This window comes from Cibotium barometz, chromosome 47, assembly GCF_041138505.1.
Source record: "Cibotium barometz isolate CiBa-2024 chromosome 47, ASM4113850v1, whole genome shotgun sequence".
NCBI classification, from domain to species: Eukaryota; Viridiplantae; Streptophyta; class Polypodiopsida; order Cyatheales; family Cibotiaceae; genus Cibotium; species Cibotium barometz.
The window spans coordinates 34205718-34221790 of NC_141092.1; the positions used below are offsets into that span (position 1 = coordinate 34205718).

Genomic DNA, 16073 nt, shown 5'->3' on the forward strand with positions numbered 1-16073 from the left:
GCATTATCTTTTGGGGACTGAATTTATGGTAAAAACAGACCACCAGAGTTTACGGCACTTTCTTACAGAGCCTAAACTCTCGGAAAAACATCTAAGGTGGGCAAACTTCTTGTCCATGTTCCATTTTCAGATTTTGCATACCGTGGGCAAGAAGAATTTGGTGGCGGATGCTTTGTCACGCAGGCCACAAGTGCATGCCGTAACTACCGCCTACCATCAGGACTTATCAAGGATACAAGATATGAAGGCTTTCAGCTGTTAGGGTTAGGGTTTGGAGGTACTACAAACACAAACATGGGGAAGCAGAGAGAGAACACGACTCTTGTTGTGTATATTCAGTTCATAATGTGAAGTACAATAGCCACATAATAAAGTGACCTAAAAGATGTGTTCACATGTCCGGCCATAAAATGTGCCGGGTGGACCAAAACACTTATAAACTGTTTATAAGTGAAACTAAGCTAAACTGGGGGAAAAAACCTCCACTAACTGAAGTAAAAAGTGCCCCAGTAATCTACTGATGATCACTAGCACTCCTCCGGGTGCATACACAACATAAAACCCAACAAACCCCCCTGGAGTGATATGTGATCACTGTACATCATCCACCAAAAGGAAACAAATTCAAAGCAGTGTAGAATGCTTCGAATTTCGGACGTGGTAATGCCTTGGTGAAGATGTCTGCCACATTCTGATCTGTAGGACAGTAGATCAGACTGATATCACCTGCCTGGAGTCTCTCCCGAACAAAATGATAGTGAATCTCAATGTGTTTCGTGCGAGCATGAAACGCAGGATTCCTGGCCACAGCAATGGCACTCTGACTATCAGTATAGATAGGTGTAGGCTCCTCCACTAAAATATCCATATCAGTCATGAGACGACGCAGCCAAACACACTCAACAGTAGTAGTGTAGGCTGCTCTGTACACAAGACGAAGTGGCCACTGTGGTCTGTTTCTTGCTTAGCCAAGAAATGCATGAAGAGCCAAGAAACAATTTCCACTAGTGGAATGTCTGGTATCAAAATCACCAGCCCAATCTGAATCACTGTAAGCGTATAACTGCATGTCACCCCCCTCAGGATAAAGCAATCTGAGAGACAAGGTACCCTGCAAGTACCGGAATACACGCTTCACAGCTTGCCAATGTGACAACCGCGGGCTGTGCATGAATCTGCTCAACTGAGATACGGCATACTGAATATCTGGCCGTGTAGTACACAAAAAAATAAGGCACCCAATAGCCTGAGCATATGTACTGGCATCAAAGGAAATACTGTCATCTTGTAGTGACAGTTTCATCCCAGGCTCCATAGGAGTGCTAATAGGCTTGCAATCCTGAAATTTAAACTTCTCCAGAAGTCTAGCAACATACCGAGATTGCAACAACCCAATGCCTCTGTTATCCTGTACAAACTGTATGCCCAAATAATAGTGTACAAGACCCAAATCAGACATGTCAAATGTCTGTTGCAGTATCTCTTTAAAAGCTGCAATTTTGTCATCATTTGATCCCATGAGCAAGAGATCATCTACATAAAGACTGATGACCAGCAGATCTTTCTCTTCTTTCTTTACATACAAGGTGGCTTCTGATGGACTGTTCACAAATCCTTGAGTGAGTAGGAAAGCATCTATCTTTGCATACCAAGCTCGTGGAGCTTGTTTCAAACCATACAAGGCCTTTTTCAGCCTGCATACTTTCCCTTCATGACCATGTTCAGCAAAACCTATGGGCTGATATACATAAACTTCCTCCTCGAGGTCCCCATGTAGGAAAGCAGTCTTTATGTCCAACTGGTGAACAACCCAACCACGATGTGCAGCCAATGCAATGACACACCTAAGTGTCGACATACGGGATGTAGGAGCATTACCAAACAAGATCAATTATATTTATGAAGAGGGATTTGATCACAGGGGAAGATGTTGGACATCTTGAGAGGCTGGGGAGTCATGAGTTTCTCTAAAATCCCCATGTTGTGGTGTTCATCCCTTTCCACTATATGGAAAGATATGCCTACTTGGAGATACCCACCCCCCTAAATATTTATTGATCTAGCCCTATCTCTAGAGGTGGCAAGACTATAACACCAAAAATTATTAAAGAAAGAGGTGAAATGGCCTTATGAGCTACAAATCTCTTAAGGAGATATGGCCCTATAGCCGAGCATAAATTGACAAGACAAATCTCTTAAGGAGATATGGCCCCATAGAATTGAATTTAAATTGACAACAGGAGCATAAATTGAAACCAAAAACAAGAAATAGATTAGACATCACCTCGAACACACTTTGGTCTTTTCAACTTATAGACCCACTTAGTACCAATTGCTTTCTTGCCTTTGGGCAGATCAACCAAATCCCATGTTTGATTCCTTTTAATAGAATCAAGCTCATCCTGCATGGCTTTGTTCCAATGCACATTGTCTCGTGCATCCACAAATGAATCAGGCTCATCATCATCCTGTAAACTGGCTGCCATAACCATATTCAAATCCATGATGTGTGCATGCTCATTGGTCGATGTCTCCCTACGAGTACGACCAGCAAGAGGACCCTCTAGATGGCTGTCCTGTAATGTCCTCAAATACCATCTAGGTATGTGTCTGACCTGTGGTGCCTGCTGCCCCATATTTGGTTCAGCTTCTGGCTCAATTTGCTGCTGAATTTCTGCACCACCTTCATGATTTGCTGGCTGTCCTGTACCCTCATGAGTTGGATCACCAACTGTGGAATGAAACTCCATAGGTAGTAGACCTTCAAACACATCATTTTCAGCCTGATTTGCATCATAACCAGCCATGGATATTTCTGATTTTTCATCAAAAATCACATCCCGACTAGTGAATATCTTCCTGGATAGTGGGTCATATAACCGGTAGCCCTTGCTCTCACGGCTATACCCAACAAAAATGCATTTTGTGGCTTTATCATCCAACTTCCTCCTCAACTCTTTGGGTATGTGTGCATATGCAAGACACCCAAAAATACGAAAATGTGATACCGAAGGCTTGCGGCCATGCCAAGCCTCAAAAGGAGTAATGGGAACCAATGCCTTTGTAGGACATCGATTCAAAATATGACAAGCACACATGACAGCTTCCACCCAAAAGATATGTGGTAGCCTCTTTGCTTTTAGCATACATCTGGCCATCTCCATGAGTGACCGATTCTTCCTTTCTGCAACCCCATTCTACTGTGGAGTATAAGGAGTGGTAAACTGATGTTTTATACCTCTACTCTCAAGAAAGGAATTCAACATGTGTGACATATATTTCCCCCCTCGGTCAGAACGGAGAGTCTTAACCTTGCATCCTGACTCTGTTTCAGCAAGTGCTACAAAGGCCAAAAATGCATCATATACCTGTGATTTCTGTGTCAAAGGATAGACCCAGCATATACGAGAGAAGTCATCAATAAATGTAGCAAAATAGAAGCAACCTCCTAATGACTTCGTTTGCATGGGACCACAAAGATCACTGTGTATAAGCTGCAACTTTGCATTTGCTCGTAGAGCCTGATCACGTGGGAAGGAAAACCGATGCATTTTTCCCAAAATACATCCTTCACAAATGTGATCTGGAGGCCTCTCCATGAGAGGTAGGTCTGTAAACATGTTATGTCGCTGCATAAACATAAGACTACCAAAATTTACATGCCCCATGCGAGCATGCCATAACTCCGCATCAACCATAGCTGGAGTAAGAGTGAATGCATTATAAGCAGACTGATCCACTGGCTGAAATGCATCCAACTGATAAAGTCCATGACATAATGTACCAAAGCATCAAGGTCAAAGCATTAGCTTTGTCTCTGACCATGCATTTATCATCAAAGTGGACTTGCATACCACAATGTGCCAAAGAAGAAATGGACAACAAATTCTTCTTTATCCCTGGTACCATAGTTGTCACGGTACGAAAATACGATACGGTACGGTACGATACCGTACGGGAATATTCGGTACGATATGAAATTTTGGGATACGGTACGATAAAATACGGTTTTTATTTTTTACACTTACAAGCTATGGAGCTTCAAGCTTGAATGTGAGGGAAGGTTGGGAGGGGAGGAGTCTACAGTGCTTGAGAAACCAGTACATGGATATGTGTCTCTCCCGGTTGGATCTCCCGATTGTCTCCAAAAAAGAACCTGGATGGGTAATGCAATACCAAAGGTCTCCCAGTGTAGCGTTTATGACTAAGGGACCATCCTTGCACAAATACGAGGAGTGCATCTAGGGTGATAAGTTTAGGGACTCCTCTCTAGATCAAAATGGCCATGTCCAAATGTTCTCCCTTGTGCATAACTTGAGAATCTAATTGTCTAGCCTACCTATACCAGGGATCCCCAAGTGATGTAGCAAGATTCTCTCATCCTACCAATCAAGTGTACACTACCAGTCTACCTCGCCAGATTTTTTAGTTCTCTCCACAACCCCATATGGAATACTGAGTGGACACGAAAGTTGCGAAGTATTGCGAGCATTTGGGATCTTCATACAACAGGGTTTCTATTTTTTTTTAGCATTTGGAATTTTTTTTTCAAGAAAAAAAATTTTTTTGGGGAGGGAAGGGGGGGAAAAAAAAACACCTAACTCGTACCGTACGATACCGTACGAATTCGTACGGTATCGTACCATACGACTCGTACGTACGAACGCGTACGAGAAACAATTATGCCTGGTACATATAAGGCATCTGTAAGGCGAAGAATAGAGCCATCAATGGCTGTGAGCTGAATCTCCCCAATGCCACGAACTGGATATGAAGCATTGTTGGCACACTGCACAGTTTTGCCAACAGGGGCAGGGCCTACATGACAAAACAAATCCCTGCGAGATGTGATATGCTTTGAAGCACCACTATCAAAATACCAAGTACATGCATGCTCTGTCATACTGAGTGCCTGTGAAGACCAAGAGGCATCATAGCTGCATGTATAGAAACAGTAATCCCTGTCCTCAACAAAAGAAGCAGTCTCTGGAGGAGCTTTAGAGGCATCATTTACAGACATCCCAGATTCTTTTGCCTTCTCTTTGGCAATCCTCTTTCTACACTCTGTGATGTAGTGACCTGGCTTCTTACAGTAATGACATTTGCCCTTCTTCTTGGGCTGTCCATCACCTTTCTTGGTATCCTGAGATGAACCACCATCACCTGAATTCTGATTTGAACTCTTTGGCTGAGATTTGCCTTTCCCCTTTTGACCTGTAGTAAATGCTTGTTCAGCACTTGTGTTCATATTCATATTCTTCCTCATTTGCTCTTCTTGTAGCAAGAGAGCAACAAGTTCCTGATACTTGAGGGGTTCAACAGCATTCCTCATGCTGAGGTTCAAAGAGGTATGAAAAGCCAAGTAAAATCTTGGCAAAGAGTGCAAGATGGTGGACACAAGCTATGTCTCAGGAATAATCTCATCCACATTCGAGATCCGAGCCTCATTACGAGCAGCATACATCTGCTCCAAAGTCACCCATGCATTCTGTGAAGAGCCAGCTGAACGAATATGAGGTATAATAGACCTCTATACTGACAATGCAATGAGTGACAAGGCTTGTGCATCTCTGGCATCCCATGTCTTCTGAGCATTTGTTCTTTGAACAGGCAATGGCTGACCTGGAGCCTGTACCTGTTGTCCTCGTCCACGAGCACCCCCTTGGGGAGGAGTCTCTGGAGCCAATGGACCTGGACGTGGTTCATCACCACTAACAAAATCCCAAAGACCTTTTGCCACAAGCACATCTTTCAGCATAAAACTCCACAAGGAGTAGTTCGTGCCGTCCAATTTGTCTTCCTTAGACAAATACGTGAATACATCACTCTGCTGTTGATTTGCCATTATGCCAATGCACAATGTTGTACCTGTGTATCAAAAAACCCAATAGCAAGAACCCTGAAAGCAACTGTACTCCACTGAATACAGTTAACCCAAATATGCCTGCACTCTCAATCCTCTGAATGTGCAACACAATGCACCACTGACTGAGTAGAGCAGCAAAAATGGCTTACACAGTGCCAAAATGCCCAAAAATTGCCCAAAGTTACTGCACCCAAAACCTTGCAAGAAACCACAGCTGTACGGAGTAGGTTGTGGTAGTTGTAATGAACAAGTACAGTTGACTGTACTGTGCAGGTACACAACAGCTACAGTCGTGGTACTGTACGGAAGCAGGTACGGAAGCAGTACTGTACGGAAGCAAGTACGGAAGCTGCAGTCGAATGCGCAGCAGGTACAGTCGACTGGTACAGAAGCAGGTACGCAGCACTGAATGATGCAGGTCGCCTATACTGACAGCTGTACGGCTGTCTGCGCAGGACAGTACTGCTGTCTGCGCAGGTTTGTACGGAGGCGCTATCTGTGTACGGGCAGGCACAGGTGTACGGAGCAGGACAGTAGCTGCTGTCAGAACTCGTACGCAGCTGCAGTGTACGGACTGTTGCAGGCGAAGCTGTACGGGCAGTGCAGTACGGAAGGTGGTGTTGAACAGTACGGGCATGGCAAGGGCAAGCCAACGTGGAGGCTCTGATACCAAATGAAGGCTTTCAGCTGGTAGGGTTAGGGTTTGGAGGTATTGCAAACACAAACATGGGGAAGCAGAGAGAGAACACGACTCTTGTTGTGTATTCAGTTCATAATGTGAAGTACAATAGCCACATAATAAAGTGACCTAAAAGATGTGTTCACATGTCCGGCCATAAAATGTGCCAGGTGGACCAAAACACTTATAAACTATTTATAAGTGAAACTAAGCTAAACTGGGAAAAAAACCTCCACTAACTGAAGTAAAAAGTGTTTCAGTAATCTACTGATGATCACTAGCACTCCTCTGGGTGCATACACAACATAAAACCCAACAAGATATGTATGTTGGAGACACAGATTTTCAACTTATTTGGGCTGATTTGAATCATGGTACTGCTGTCCCATCTTATTCGATTAGAGATGGGTTTCTCATGATGCAGAATAGTATTTGTGTAGTGCATGAATTACGCCAAAAGGTTATGGAAGAATGTCATGCTCCACCATATGCTGGTCATCGTGGTATTCTGGCTACTACACAGGCTTTGGAAAGATATTTCTTTTGGCCAGCTCTACGCAGGGATATTGAAGCTTATGTGCGAGAGTGCATAGTGTGTCAGAAAGTCAAGTTTGTCAGACACAAGACACCTGGTTTGCTTCAGCCCTTACCCATTCCACAGGAACCATGGGAAAGCATTGCTATGGATTTCATTATGGATTTGTCGAAATCGGCACATGGAAATGATGCTATATGGACTATTATAGATCGTTTTAGCAAACAGGCACACTTTATTCCTGTGAGGAAAACAATCAAGCCAGAGCACATGGCAAAGTTGTTCTTAGCTCAGATTTTCAAACATCATGGCATGCCCAAGTCTATTGTGGGGGATAGAGATCCTCGGACTACCAGTTTATTTTGGCGGGCATTGTTTGATAATATGGGCATAAAGTTGAGTTTTTCATCAGCCTATCATCCTCAGACGGATGGTCAGAGTTAAATTGCAAATTCAGCTGTGCTTGACTTGCTCAAGTGTTATGTATCTGAGCAGAATTCAGATTGGGAAAAGTATTTGCCATTGGTTGAGTTTGCATACAATAACACAATACATTCTTAAACTAATAAGGCTCCATTTGAGATAGTCTATGGCAAGGTGGTGCCTCCACCTATCTTACGAACAAAAGATGAAATCTTTGCAGTAGATGAATATGTCCATGATTTGGATACTGCGTTTGCACAGGTTCGGACAGCCATAGAAAGATCTCAAGCTAAGCAAAAAAAGGCAGCTGACAAACACAGGCGAGAGGTGGTTTTCAAGGAAGGTGATTGGGTATTACTTAAGTTTGAGAAAGCATGTCTTCGGAAGCGGCCAGGTAAGGAAGGCCGGTTTCCTAAGCTTTCAAACAGGTATTACGGCCCATTCCAAATTTTGCAGAAAATAAATGAAGTGGCATATAGATTGGTATTGCCTGATCACTAGAAAATACACAATGTCTTTCATGTCAGTTTGCTGAGGCCTTATGTGGGACCACCTCCTATAGAACCAGTTTTGGAAGATCCAGCAGAAGTGGATGAACTTGAGGAGGTATTGCAACTTGAGCAGATAGTTTTTTGTAAAGAGCGCAAGCATGCAGGTGGCAAGCTAGTGCGCAGGTATCTTGTGAAGTTTAAAAACTATTCGGCTATGGATGCAAAATGGATGGACGAGGATTATTTTGCGGATTATCTAGAACTTCCGACGGCCTACTTGGAAGCGTTTCAGTTACGGTCAACTGCTTAGAAGCCGGGGGGGAATGTCACAAAATTCCTTACAGCTTCTATTTTTCTACTATTCATGTGGCATGTGGAGCCTGACATGACATACATGTATGGCTGGTGTAGCCTAACATGGTGTGTCTGTGTGGCATATGGAGCCTGACATAACAGTACATGTATGGCTAGTGTAGCCAAACATGATAGTACATGTGTGGCTTGTGGGGCCTGACATGGTGTACATGTATGGCCCATGGAGCCTGACATGATGAAATTCTCTGGGACTAGCTATCTTGGAGATCTTTTGTATTTATGTTCTCGGAAGGTTCCGGAAGGATCATGAGCCCTGGACATTTTATCAGATACAACTTAGCAAATAGGTGTTTCTTCAAGTCTAGCTGCACTCATGTGTGTGCATGACTTTGATTTTATCTTTGGATGACTTGTCTTGTTTGCCTAGACAATGCCTGAGATTTCTACCTGCGTTGTCCATTGGGCCGGGGACGCCTAGCACCCTGTGGACGTGTATGTACACACTTGTTTGGGACTGACATGTGGTCTACATGTGTTTTGCAGGTGGTAAGTATTCCCAAAAACTCAATTTACAGTGAGTTCACATGCTAATAATGATTGGTGCAGGTTCACACTCACTTATAAGTGACCGGACAACTTGTAAGTGAGTACACATTGAGCAGGACTTATTTAATACACGTGGCGGCCAAAAGCTGGGCACTGGACATTATTTCGGCCTTCTTCAAGTAGGCGCCTCCTTCTGGACCTAAAAAGCACACAAGTGAGCTATTTCCGGTGGGGAGCCTCTATTACTGAGAAAAACTCCAGATTGGAGGGGGGGCGAAGGATACCCGTGAATGGATTCTTGACAGTGGTGCTTCCAGGCACATGACTCCCTCCCGTGACTTCTTTCTGGATCTGAAACGGTAGTCAGGTCGCATCTTTATTGGCAACAACTCCACTATTCCGATACATAGTGAGGGCCGGATGGAGATTATTCCCGACGGCAAGGGGGACAAGCATGCTTCCCGTGTTCTTTATGTCCCTGCTCTGGGTTTTCATCTTCTGTCAGTGCATGAAGTATGCAAGACTGGCTTTCGGGTGGAATTTGAGGAGCATTCAGTTGCTCTACGGGACCGTGAGACTGGCCAGGTTGTTTGGGAAGGCGGTGTGGAGAATGGTATCTACAAGCTCTATGCACTCTCCTCGTTGACAGGTTCTCAGGTCGGAGATTTGTGGCACTTTCGTTTTGGCCACTTAAATGTGGATGCATTGAGGCGAGCTTTCCGAGACCAAATGGTGGTTGGCTTGCCAGATGTTGGTAGTAGGCAAGGGCGTTGCAGTTCTTGCATACGTGGTAAGCAGCACAGGGAATCCTTTCCGAAGCAGGCTTCCAGGCGGGCTTCGAAACCATTGGAGTTGATTCACACTGACTTGTGTGGACCTCAGCAGACACCATCTTTGGGAGGATCTCTCTACTTTATGCTACTTGATGATGATTGTACCAGATTCACGTGGGTCTACTTTCTTTCCCAGAGCTTTTGCACGGTTCAAGGATTGGCACGTGATGGTGGAGAAAGAGTCTGGATTTCAGGTCAAGACTCTCAGGGTTGATAAAGGAGGTGAATTCTCCTCGACTGTATTTCTCAGATTTTGTGCAGATCATGGCATCAAAAGGGAACTGGCCAATACACAATCGCCTTCGGAGAATGGAGTTGTCGAACGCAAGACCAGGACTGTGGTGGAGATGGCGAGGACCATGCTGGAGCATCGTGATCTTCCTCGTCCACTTTGGGGAGAGGCTGTGGCAACGGCTGTCCATACCCTCAACCGATCTCCGACGACTTCAGTACCCCATATGACTCCATTTGAGGCATACTTTGGCAGGAAACCTGATGTCTCGCACTTCCGTGTTTTTGGGAGTGACGCATATGTACATATTCCGAAGAAGCAAAGGCGGAAGCTTGACTCTAAGTCCCGCAAGCTTGTATTTGTGGGGTATAATTCTCTTTCCAAGGGATACAGATTGTATGATCCAGACAGGAACGAGATTGTTGTCAGCCGGGATGTGGTCTTTGACGAGCATGTTCCAGTATCCACTGTCGAGGAGCCGCCACTTCTTGGAGATCCAGAGGAGTCTAATGATGATTCCCAAACCATCATTCCAGTTGATCAACCTCAGTCAGTACAGGAGGTTGAGCCCGCACAGCTGGGGTAGAGCCCCTGTTACCACAGGAGGCTCCACCATCTGTTCGAGTACCTAGGTGGTTGTTAGACACCCTTCGGGAGTCAGGTATCACGGAGTTACCCTCCGAGTGGACCACAGAGGACAGCCCTCGAAGATCACACAGAGTCCGAGATAAAAGCAATACAGCGGAGCTTCTTCAGGTGAACTATGCTTTGATGTCTCGTATTATGCGGGACAAGGAGCCTACTTCTGTCAAAGAAGCCGTCTCACAGGGTCCTTGGAGGAAAGCCATGCACGTGGAACTTGATGCCATCGAGAAGAACAACACTTGGGAGTTGGTTCCAAGGCCGTCGAAGCGGTCAGTCATTGGTGTCAAATGGGTCTTTAAGACCAAATATGCGTCTGATGGGTCGGTGGACAAACACAAAGCCAGACTTGTGGCTACAGGTTATGTTCAGCGGCCAGGCAACATCGACTACGAGGATACCTTTGCACCGACAGCACGGATGTCCACAATTCGGACCGTTCTTGCCCTTGCTTCTTCTCAGAGGTGGCCCGTGTATCAAATGGATGTAAAATCTGCGTTCCTTAATGGTGACCTGCAGGAGGAGGCGTATGTTGAGCAGCCTCCAAGCTTTATTGTTCCAGGATCTGAAGGGATGGTTTACAGGTTACGTAAGGCCTTGTATGGTCTTAAGCAGCCTCCCAGGGCTTGGAATCAGAAGATTGATTCCTTCTTTGTTCGGACTGGATTTAAGAGATCGGTTGCAGATCCGAACCTGTATCTCTTTCGAAAACGCGGCATGGTCACGATTATCACCCTTTATGTGGATGATCTCATTCTCACTGGCGGTCATGTGGAGCACATTGGAGTGACGAAGGCTGCCTTGTCAAAGGAGTTTGAGATGACCGACTTAGGCTTACTCCACTTCTTTTTGGGATTGGAGATCTGGCAGACCAAGAGGGGGTTTTTTGTCTCTCAGCAGCGGTATGTTCATGAGTTGCTTGAGGCCTTTGGGATGGAGAACTGCAAGCCTATTACTTCGCCGATGGACCCGAACACAAAGTTAACCGTTACTGATCCTTGTGAGCCAGTATTCAGCAGTCGTGTGGCTGGCCGACTGCCTATTCAGCAAGCGTGGAGTTTTCTTCTACTGGCCGACTTGCTTTATGCAGTCGTGGAGCTTTCTACTGCTGGCCGACTGCTTCATGCAGTCGTGGAGAGCCACTAACGCTGGCCGACTACATGCATGGGGCATATACATAGGCCCCATGTCCCCCACCACTTATTCATTCAGTTATTTGCGTTATTTGCGGGATCTTGTGTATAGAGAGGAGTTTGCACACCTATTTCTTTGTGTTTCTTGTGCTGTCTATTTTCTACACTCTACTTGCTCTTGTCAACCCAAGTTTGGTTATCATTTCCGTTGCATATTTTGACACTTGTTGGTGGCACAAGGCACCAGATTGGTTGACCCCGCTTGATCTGAAATCTCCCTTCTTGTAAATTTTTTTCATACTTAATAAAAGTCTCTTTTCCGGGAAAAGATAGAAGTTTGCCCGCTATGCCGGCCTAGCTTGAATAATCGCAAACAAGAAAGGCCAAAACTAAATGTATATTTTGAAAACAATTGAACAGGATTTTCTTGTTGATGGAACTTACCGTCTCCGATCGCTTGAGGAGGGAGCCTTGCAGCAGGAAGCGCCCAGATGTGGTCAATTGCTGCTTGATTCTATCAAGGCTGGCTTGGGTGCTAGCCAGAGGCCCATCCTGATCATCAAATTAAACAAAAACCCAAATTAAATTTTAAATCAACCAAAAAAAAAAAAAGGAAAGCCAAATTTTAAATAGACCCCAAAAAAAAAAGGAAACCCAAAATTTTAAGACAAATAAAGAAAACCCAACACATACACAGCGCCAAACAGAATACAGCAAACAAGCAGTTTGTTGGGCGAACATTACATCTTGGGTAGAGTCGTCGTCGTTGTGTAGAGCCATTTGAGAATTGAGGCAACAGTGTATTGGGCACTGCCAAGGCTTTGCAAACCCCTTTTTTCTTGTCTCTTTTAAAAAATCAGCCCATCATTTTCGAATTTGACTAATTCTGCCCCATCAGTTCGTCAGTTGCTAAGGTTTCTCCTAAGATAACTCCAAACACTACCCCTTAGTATCATTTTCCTAGTACTTGATCATTTTCTATATCATGTGACCTTTTTTTAAAGAGAAGGGAGATTATATTAAAGGGGGAGCCATAAAAGACTGATACTCAATTACATCATTTACATCATCACAACTTTTCAAAACATATAATATAGCATAGGTGACTTTTTAATTTATAGTATGTCAAAATAAGATAATGTTGGCAAGTGGCTATCCTATGATATTTTTTACATCCTCCTTCTTATTATTAGCATATTTATGTGTAATGTTTATCTTTGAGAGTACTATGTACAACTTATAAGTAAGCAAGAGAACCCTAAAAGAGAGGTTTGTGAGTTCTTACCCTTTTTTGGTGGCGGTTAAGTGGTTAGTGTGGAGGGCATTAGTCTTTCATAATTTCTTCTCAAGATTTATCTTCCTTTCATGTAACTTGTCTCCCATGTTCAACACCAACTCACATGAACCTTTCTTTCCAACTTAAGTCTAGTCTTTGGACTACAAGTGATTGTCAGCATCATTTCAAGTCTATGTTACCACATGCGACACCAATCACATGAAGTTTGCATCATGAGCATGCAATTGAGTTATCCTCTCATGGAGATTATTAAAGAACTTGAATTAGTCCCCCTTATAACAAAGCCATGCATGTGTGACACCAATCACATCAAGTTTGCACATGAGCATGCAAGTAGAGTCATCCGCTCATGGGGATTGTTGAAGAATTTGAATAAGTCCCTTGAGAGTTTGCCATATTGTGAAGCCATGCATCTAAGTTATTTTTATGAATCTAACTGCACAACTAGAAGGTTTCATAACTTAGCATGCCCTAACATCTCAAGGTTGTGTACCTTTTAGATGCCCTTTCCAATGAACAGTTCATAGTCGCCACCAATCTTGCACCTTTTAGATTGCTTCATGAGGTGTTACATTTTCCTCAATCAACTTTGGCGAGAAAATCATTCCAAACAAGTGTGTGTGTGTGTGTGTGTGTGTGTGTGTGTGTACGTGTGTGTGTGTGTGTGTGTGTGTGTGTGTGTGTGTGTGTGAGAGAGAGAGAGAGAGAGAGAGTTGAGGTTAGTTTTGGAATGTCATAACCAAGACAATGGACCACATACGAGAGAGAGAGAGAGAGAGAGAGAGAGAGAGAGAGAGAGAGAGTCGAGGTTAGTTTGGAATTTCATAATCAAGATAATGCACCACATACAATCTATATAAAGGCTATGAAATGGGATTTTATATTATGATCTCTTAGTAAGGTGTCCAATGCATAAATCACTATGCCAACACTTGGCACTTGCACCTAAAAAGGGATAAACCTTCAATTTTGAATATTTAAGTGCACCTATACAAAGGCCTCCCTCATAACTCTTTTTTCAAATTTTAAAAAAAAAACTTTACATGTTTAAAATTCCTTAGTAAGAACATTGTTTTAAACTGCGAACACATCCCTTCTACTACTAACACATGTTAATATAAATATATATAATTATTGTTCCCAAAAAAAGAGCATTGTTTATTAAAGGTTTTTATGCATTCTCACATTTTTTGAGCCAGATGTGGAAATGGAAATGGGCATCCTTGTACAAAGGCACTCTAACAATCCTTCAAATGTTTTAATTTTTGAATCATGGTGTGAAAATGCATTTTGACTTAAGTTTTTATCTTTACAAGTGTTGCTTCCTACTCTCTCTCTCTCTCTCTCTCTCTCTCTCTCTCTCTCTCTCTCTCTCTCTCTCTCTCTCTCTCTCTCTCCACACACATACACACACATGCACTTGTGCGTGTGGATATGTGTGTGCATGTAAGTGTGTGAATGTGCATGTGCACATGTGTTTGTGCATGTGTGTTTATGTATGTGCATGTGCATGTGTGGGGGGTTGGACTAAGGGAAGCTTCACAACCATCTTGTAGACACAAGGCCTCAAACGACATGATAAGGATTGATTTATCTAAAACACAACAAACGCACCTTGCCTTCACATTCCATGAACAAATGTATCATGGGAAACATTTGACATGTCTCATCGCTAACTTCACTTGAGTATGTTTGGCATGTCTCATCGCTAACTTCACTTGAGTATGTTTGGCATGGTAATCACTGCCTCACCACATCATGAGAAAATGTGGGCTAGGGGATATTCAAACCTCCTACCTCCTCCAACCTAAATGGACACTTTCATTACTGCTTAGCCTATATATGACTTTCAAATATGCCATGTGTGTGTATTTACATGAATGTTTTTGTGTGTGTGCATGCGTGTGTGTGTGTATGCGCATGTGAATGTGTGTGTAGGATAGCAAGTGAATCCATTTATGTATATTTAGGTGCATGTGTGAATAGGCATCAGTGCAACAGGAGCAGTGTAGACACATGCGATGGGTGGTTTTGAAGGGATGTAAGCATGAGTATATGCATGGGAGTGGTTATGCAAAAGACATGGGAGCTTTTGTGCAGACGAGTGTGTGCAATGGTTTTGAGGGGGTGCAAGCATGAGTCTGTGCATGCGGGTGGTGATGTAGAAAGTGTGGCAGCTTGTGTACATGAGTGTAGGGTAGAAGGGCTGATCTAAGAAACTGAAGTTTTAGAGGCGGGACAGATTTTGCCAAGGGGGGAATTAATAAAAGGGCTAGGTGGTTACTAAAAGGGGCAGTCAGGGGGGGATTCTAAGATGAGGGGGGTGTGTAGGGGTGGTGTGGGGGGCGAGGCAGGATGGATGCAGTGGTGTGAATTTGAGAGATAGGTGATGTGGGTGTGACAAAGAGGGGGTGGGGGATTTTAAGATGAGGGGGTTGTTAGTGGTGGTGTGGGGGGTGAGGCGGGATGCACTGGTGTGAATGTGAGAGATAGGTGATGTGGGTGTGACAAAGAGGGGGAGACTACATGAGAGAGAGAGAGAGAGAGAGAGAGAGAGAGAGAGAGACGGTATAAGTACTTCTTGGGTTACCTATGACCTTGATATGGTCTGTAAACTTCTCACAAGAAGGCGACATTCATGATCTTATCCACAAAGCCACTTGAAGATTTGGGATAACAATGTGATGGGAAAGTTGTCATATGTTGTGACAACACGAGTAGCATACAATTGGCAAGCAATCTGGTTTATCATGCGAGGACCAAACATATAAAGGTCCACTATCACTTCATTAGGGAGAAAGTGTTGGATGGATAAATAGAGTTGACATATGTGAAGACTCAAGATCAGGTTGCAGATATCTTTACCAAACCACTTGGTAAAGAGAAGTTTGAGTACTTCAAAGACAAGCTTAGAGTACATGAGATGAATATGGTGAGCTTGAGGGGGAGTGTTGAGAATGCAAGCTCATCAGTGGATAGCGGTAGCGTGTGGACACTAGTCTAGTAGGCTGGCCAAGTGTGTGGACATTAGGAAAATGTGATGTGTTTTGTGGAGTGCAATGAAGGAAAACTATGGAGCTT

At 43.8% G+C, this 16073-nt stretch overlaps 1 protein-coding gene across 6 annotated transcripts in view; it reads right to left on the minus strand.

Moving 5' to 3' along the window:
• The window catches only part of LOC147611614 (uncharacterized), a 54516-nt gene extending 41845 nt beyond the window's left edge, over window positions 1-12671 (minus strand). For 2 of the 6 annotated variants that reach the window (XM_086784690.1, XM_086784687.1), the window contains exons 1-2: window positions 12440-12667; window positions 12140-12247 (exon numbers count right to left, since the gene is read on the minus strand). In XM_086784690.1, coding sequence (XP_086640816.1) covers window positions 12140-12247; window positions 12440-12475 — 144 coding nt within the window. In that variant the 5' untranslated portion in view covers window positions 12476-12667. Of the gene's footprint in view, window positions 1-12139; window positions 12248-12388 lie in introns of all 6 variants that reach the window. The other 4 variants (XM_086784686.1, XM_086784688.1, XM_086784689.1 and 1 more) reach the window with 4 other exon arrangements.
• Between the last annotated feature and the right edge of the window lie 3402 nt (window positions 12672-16073).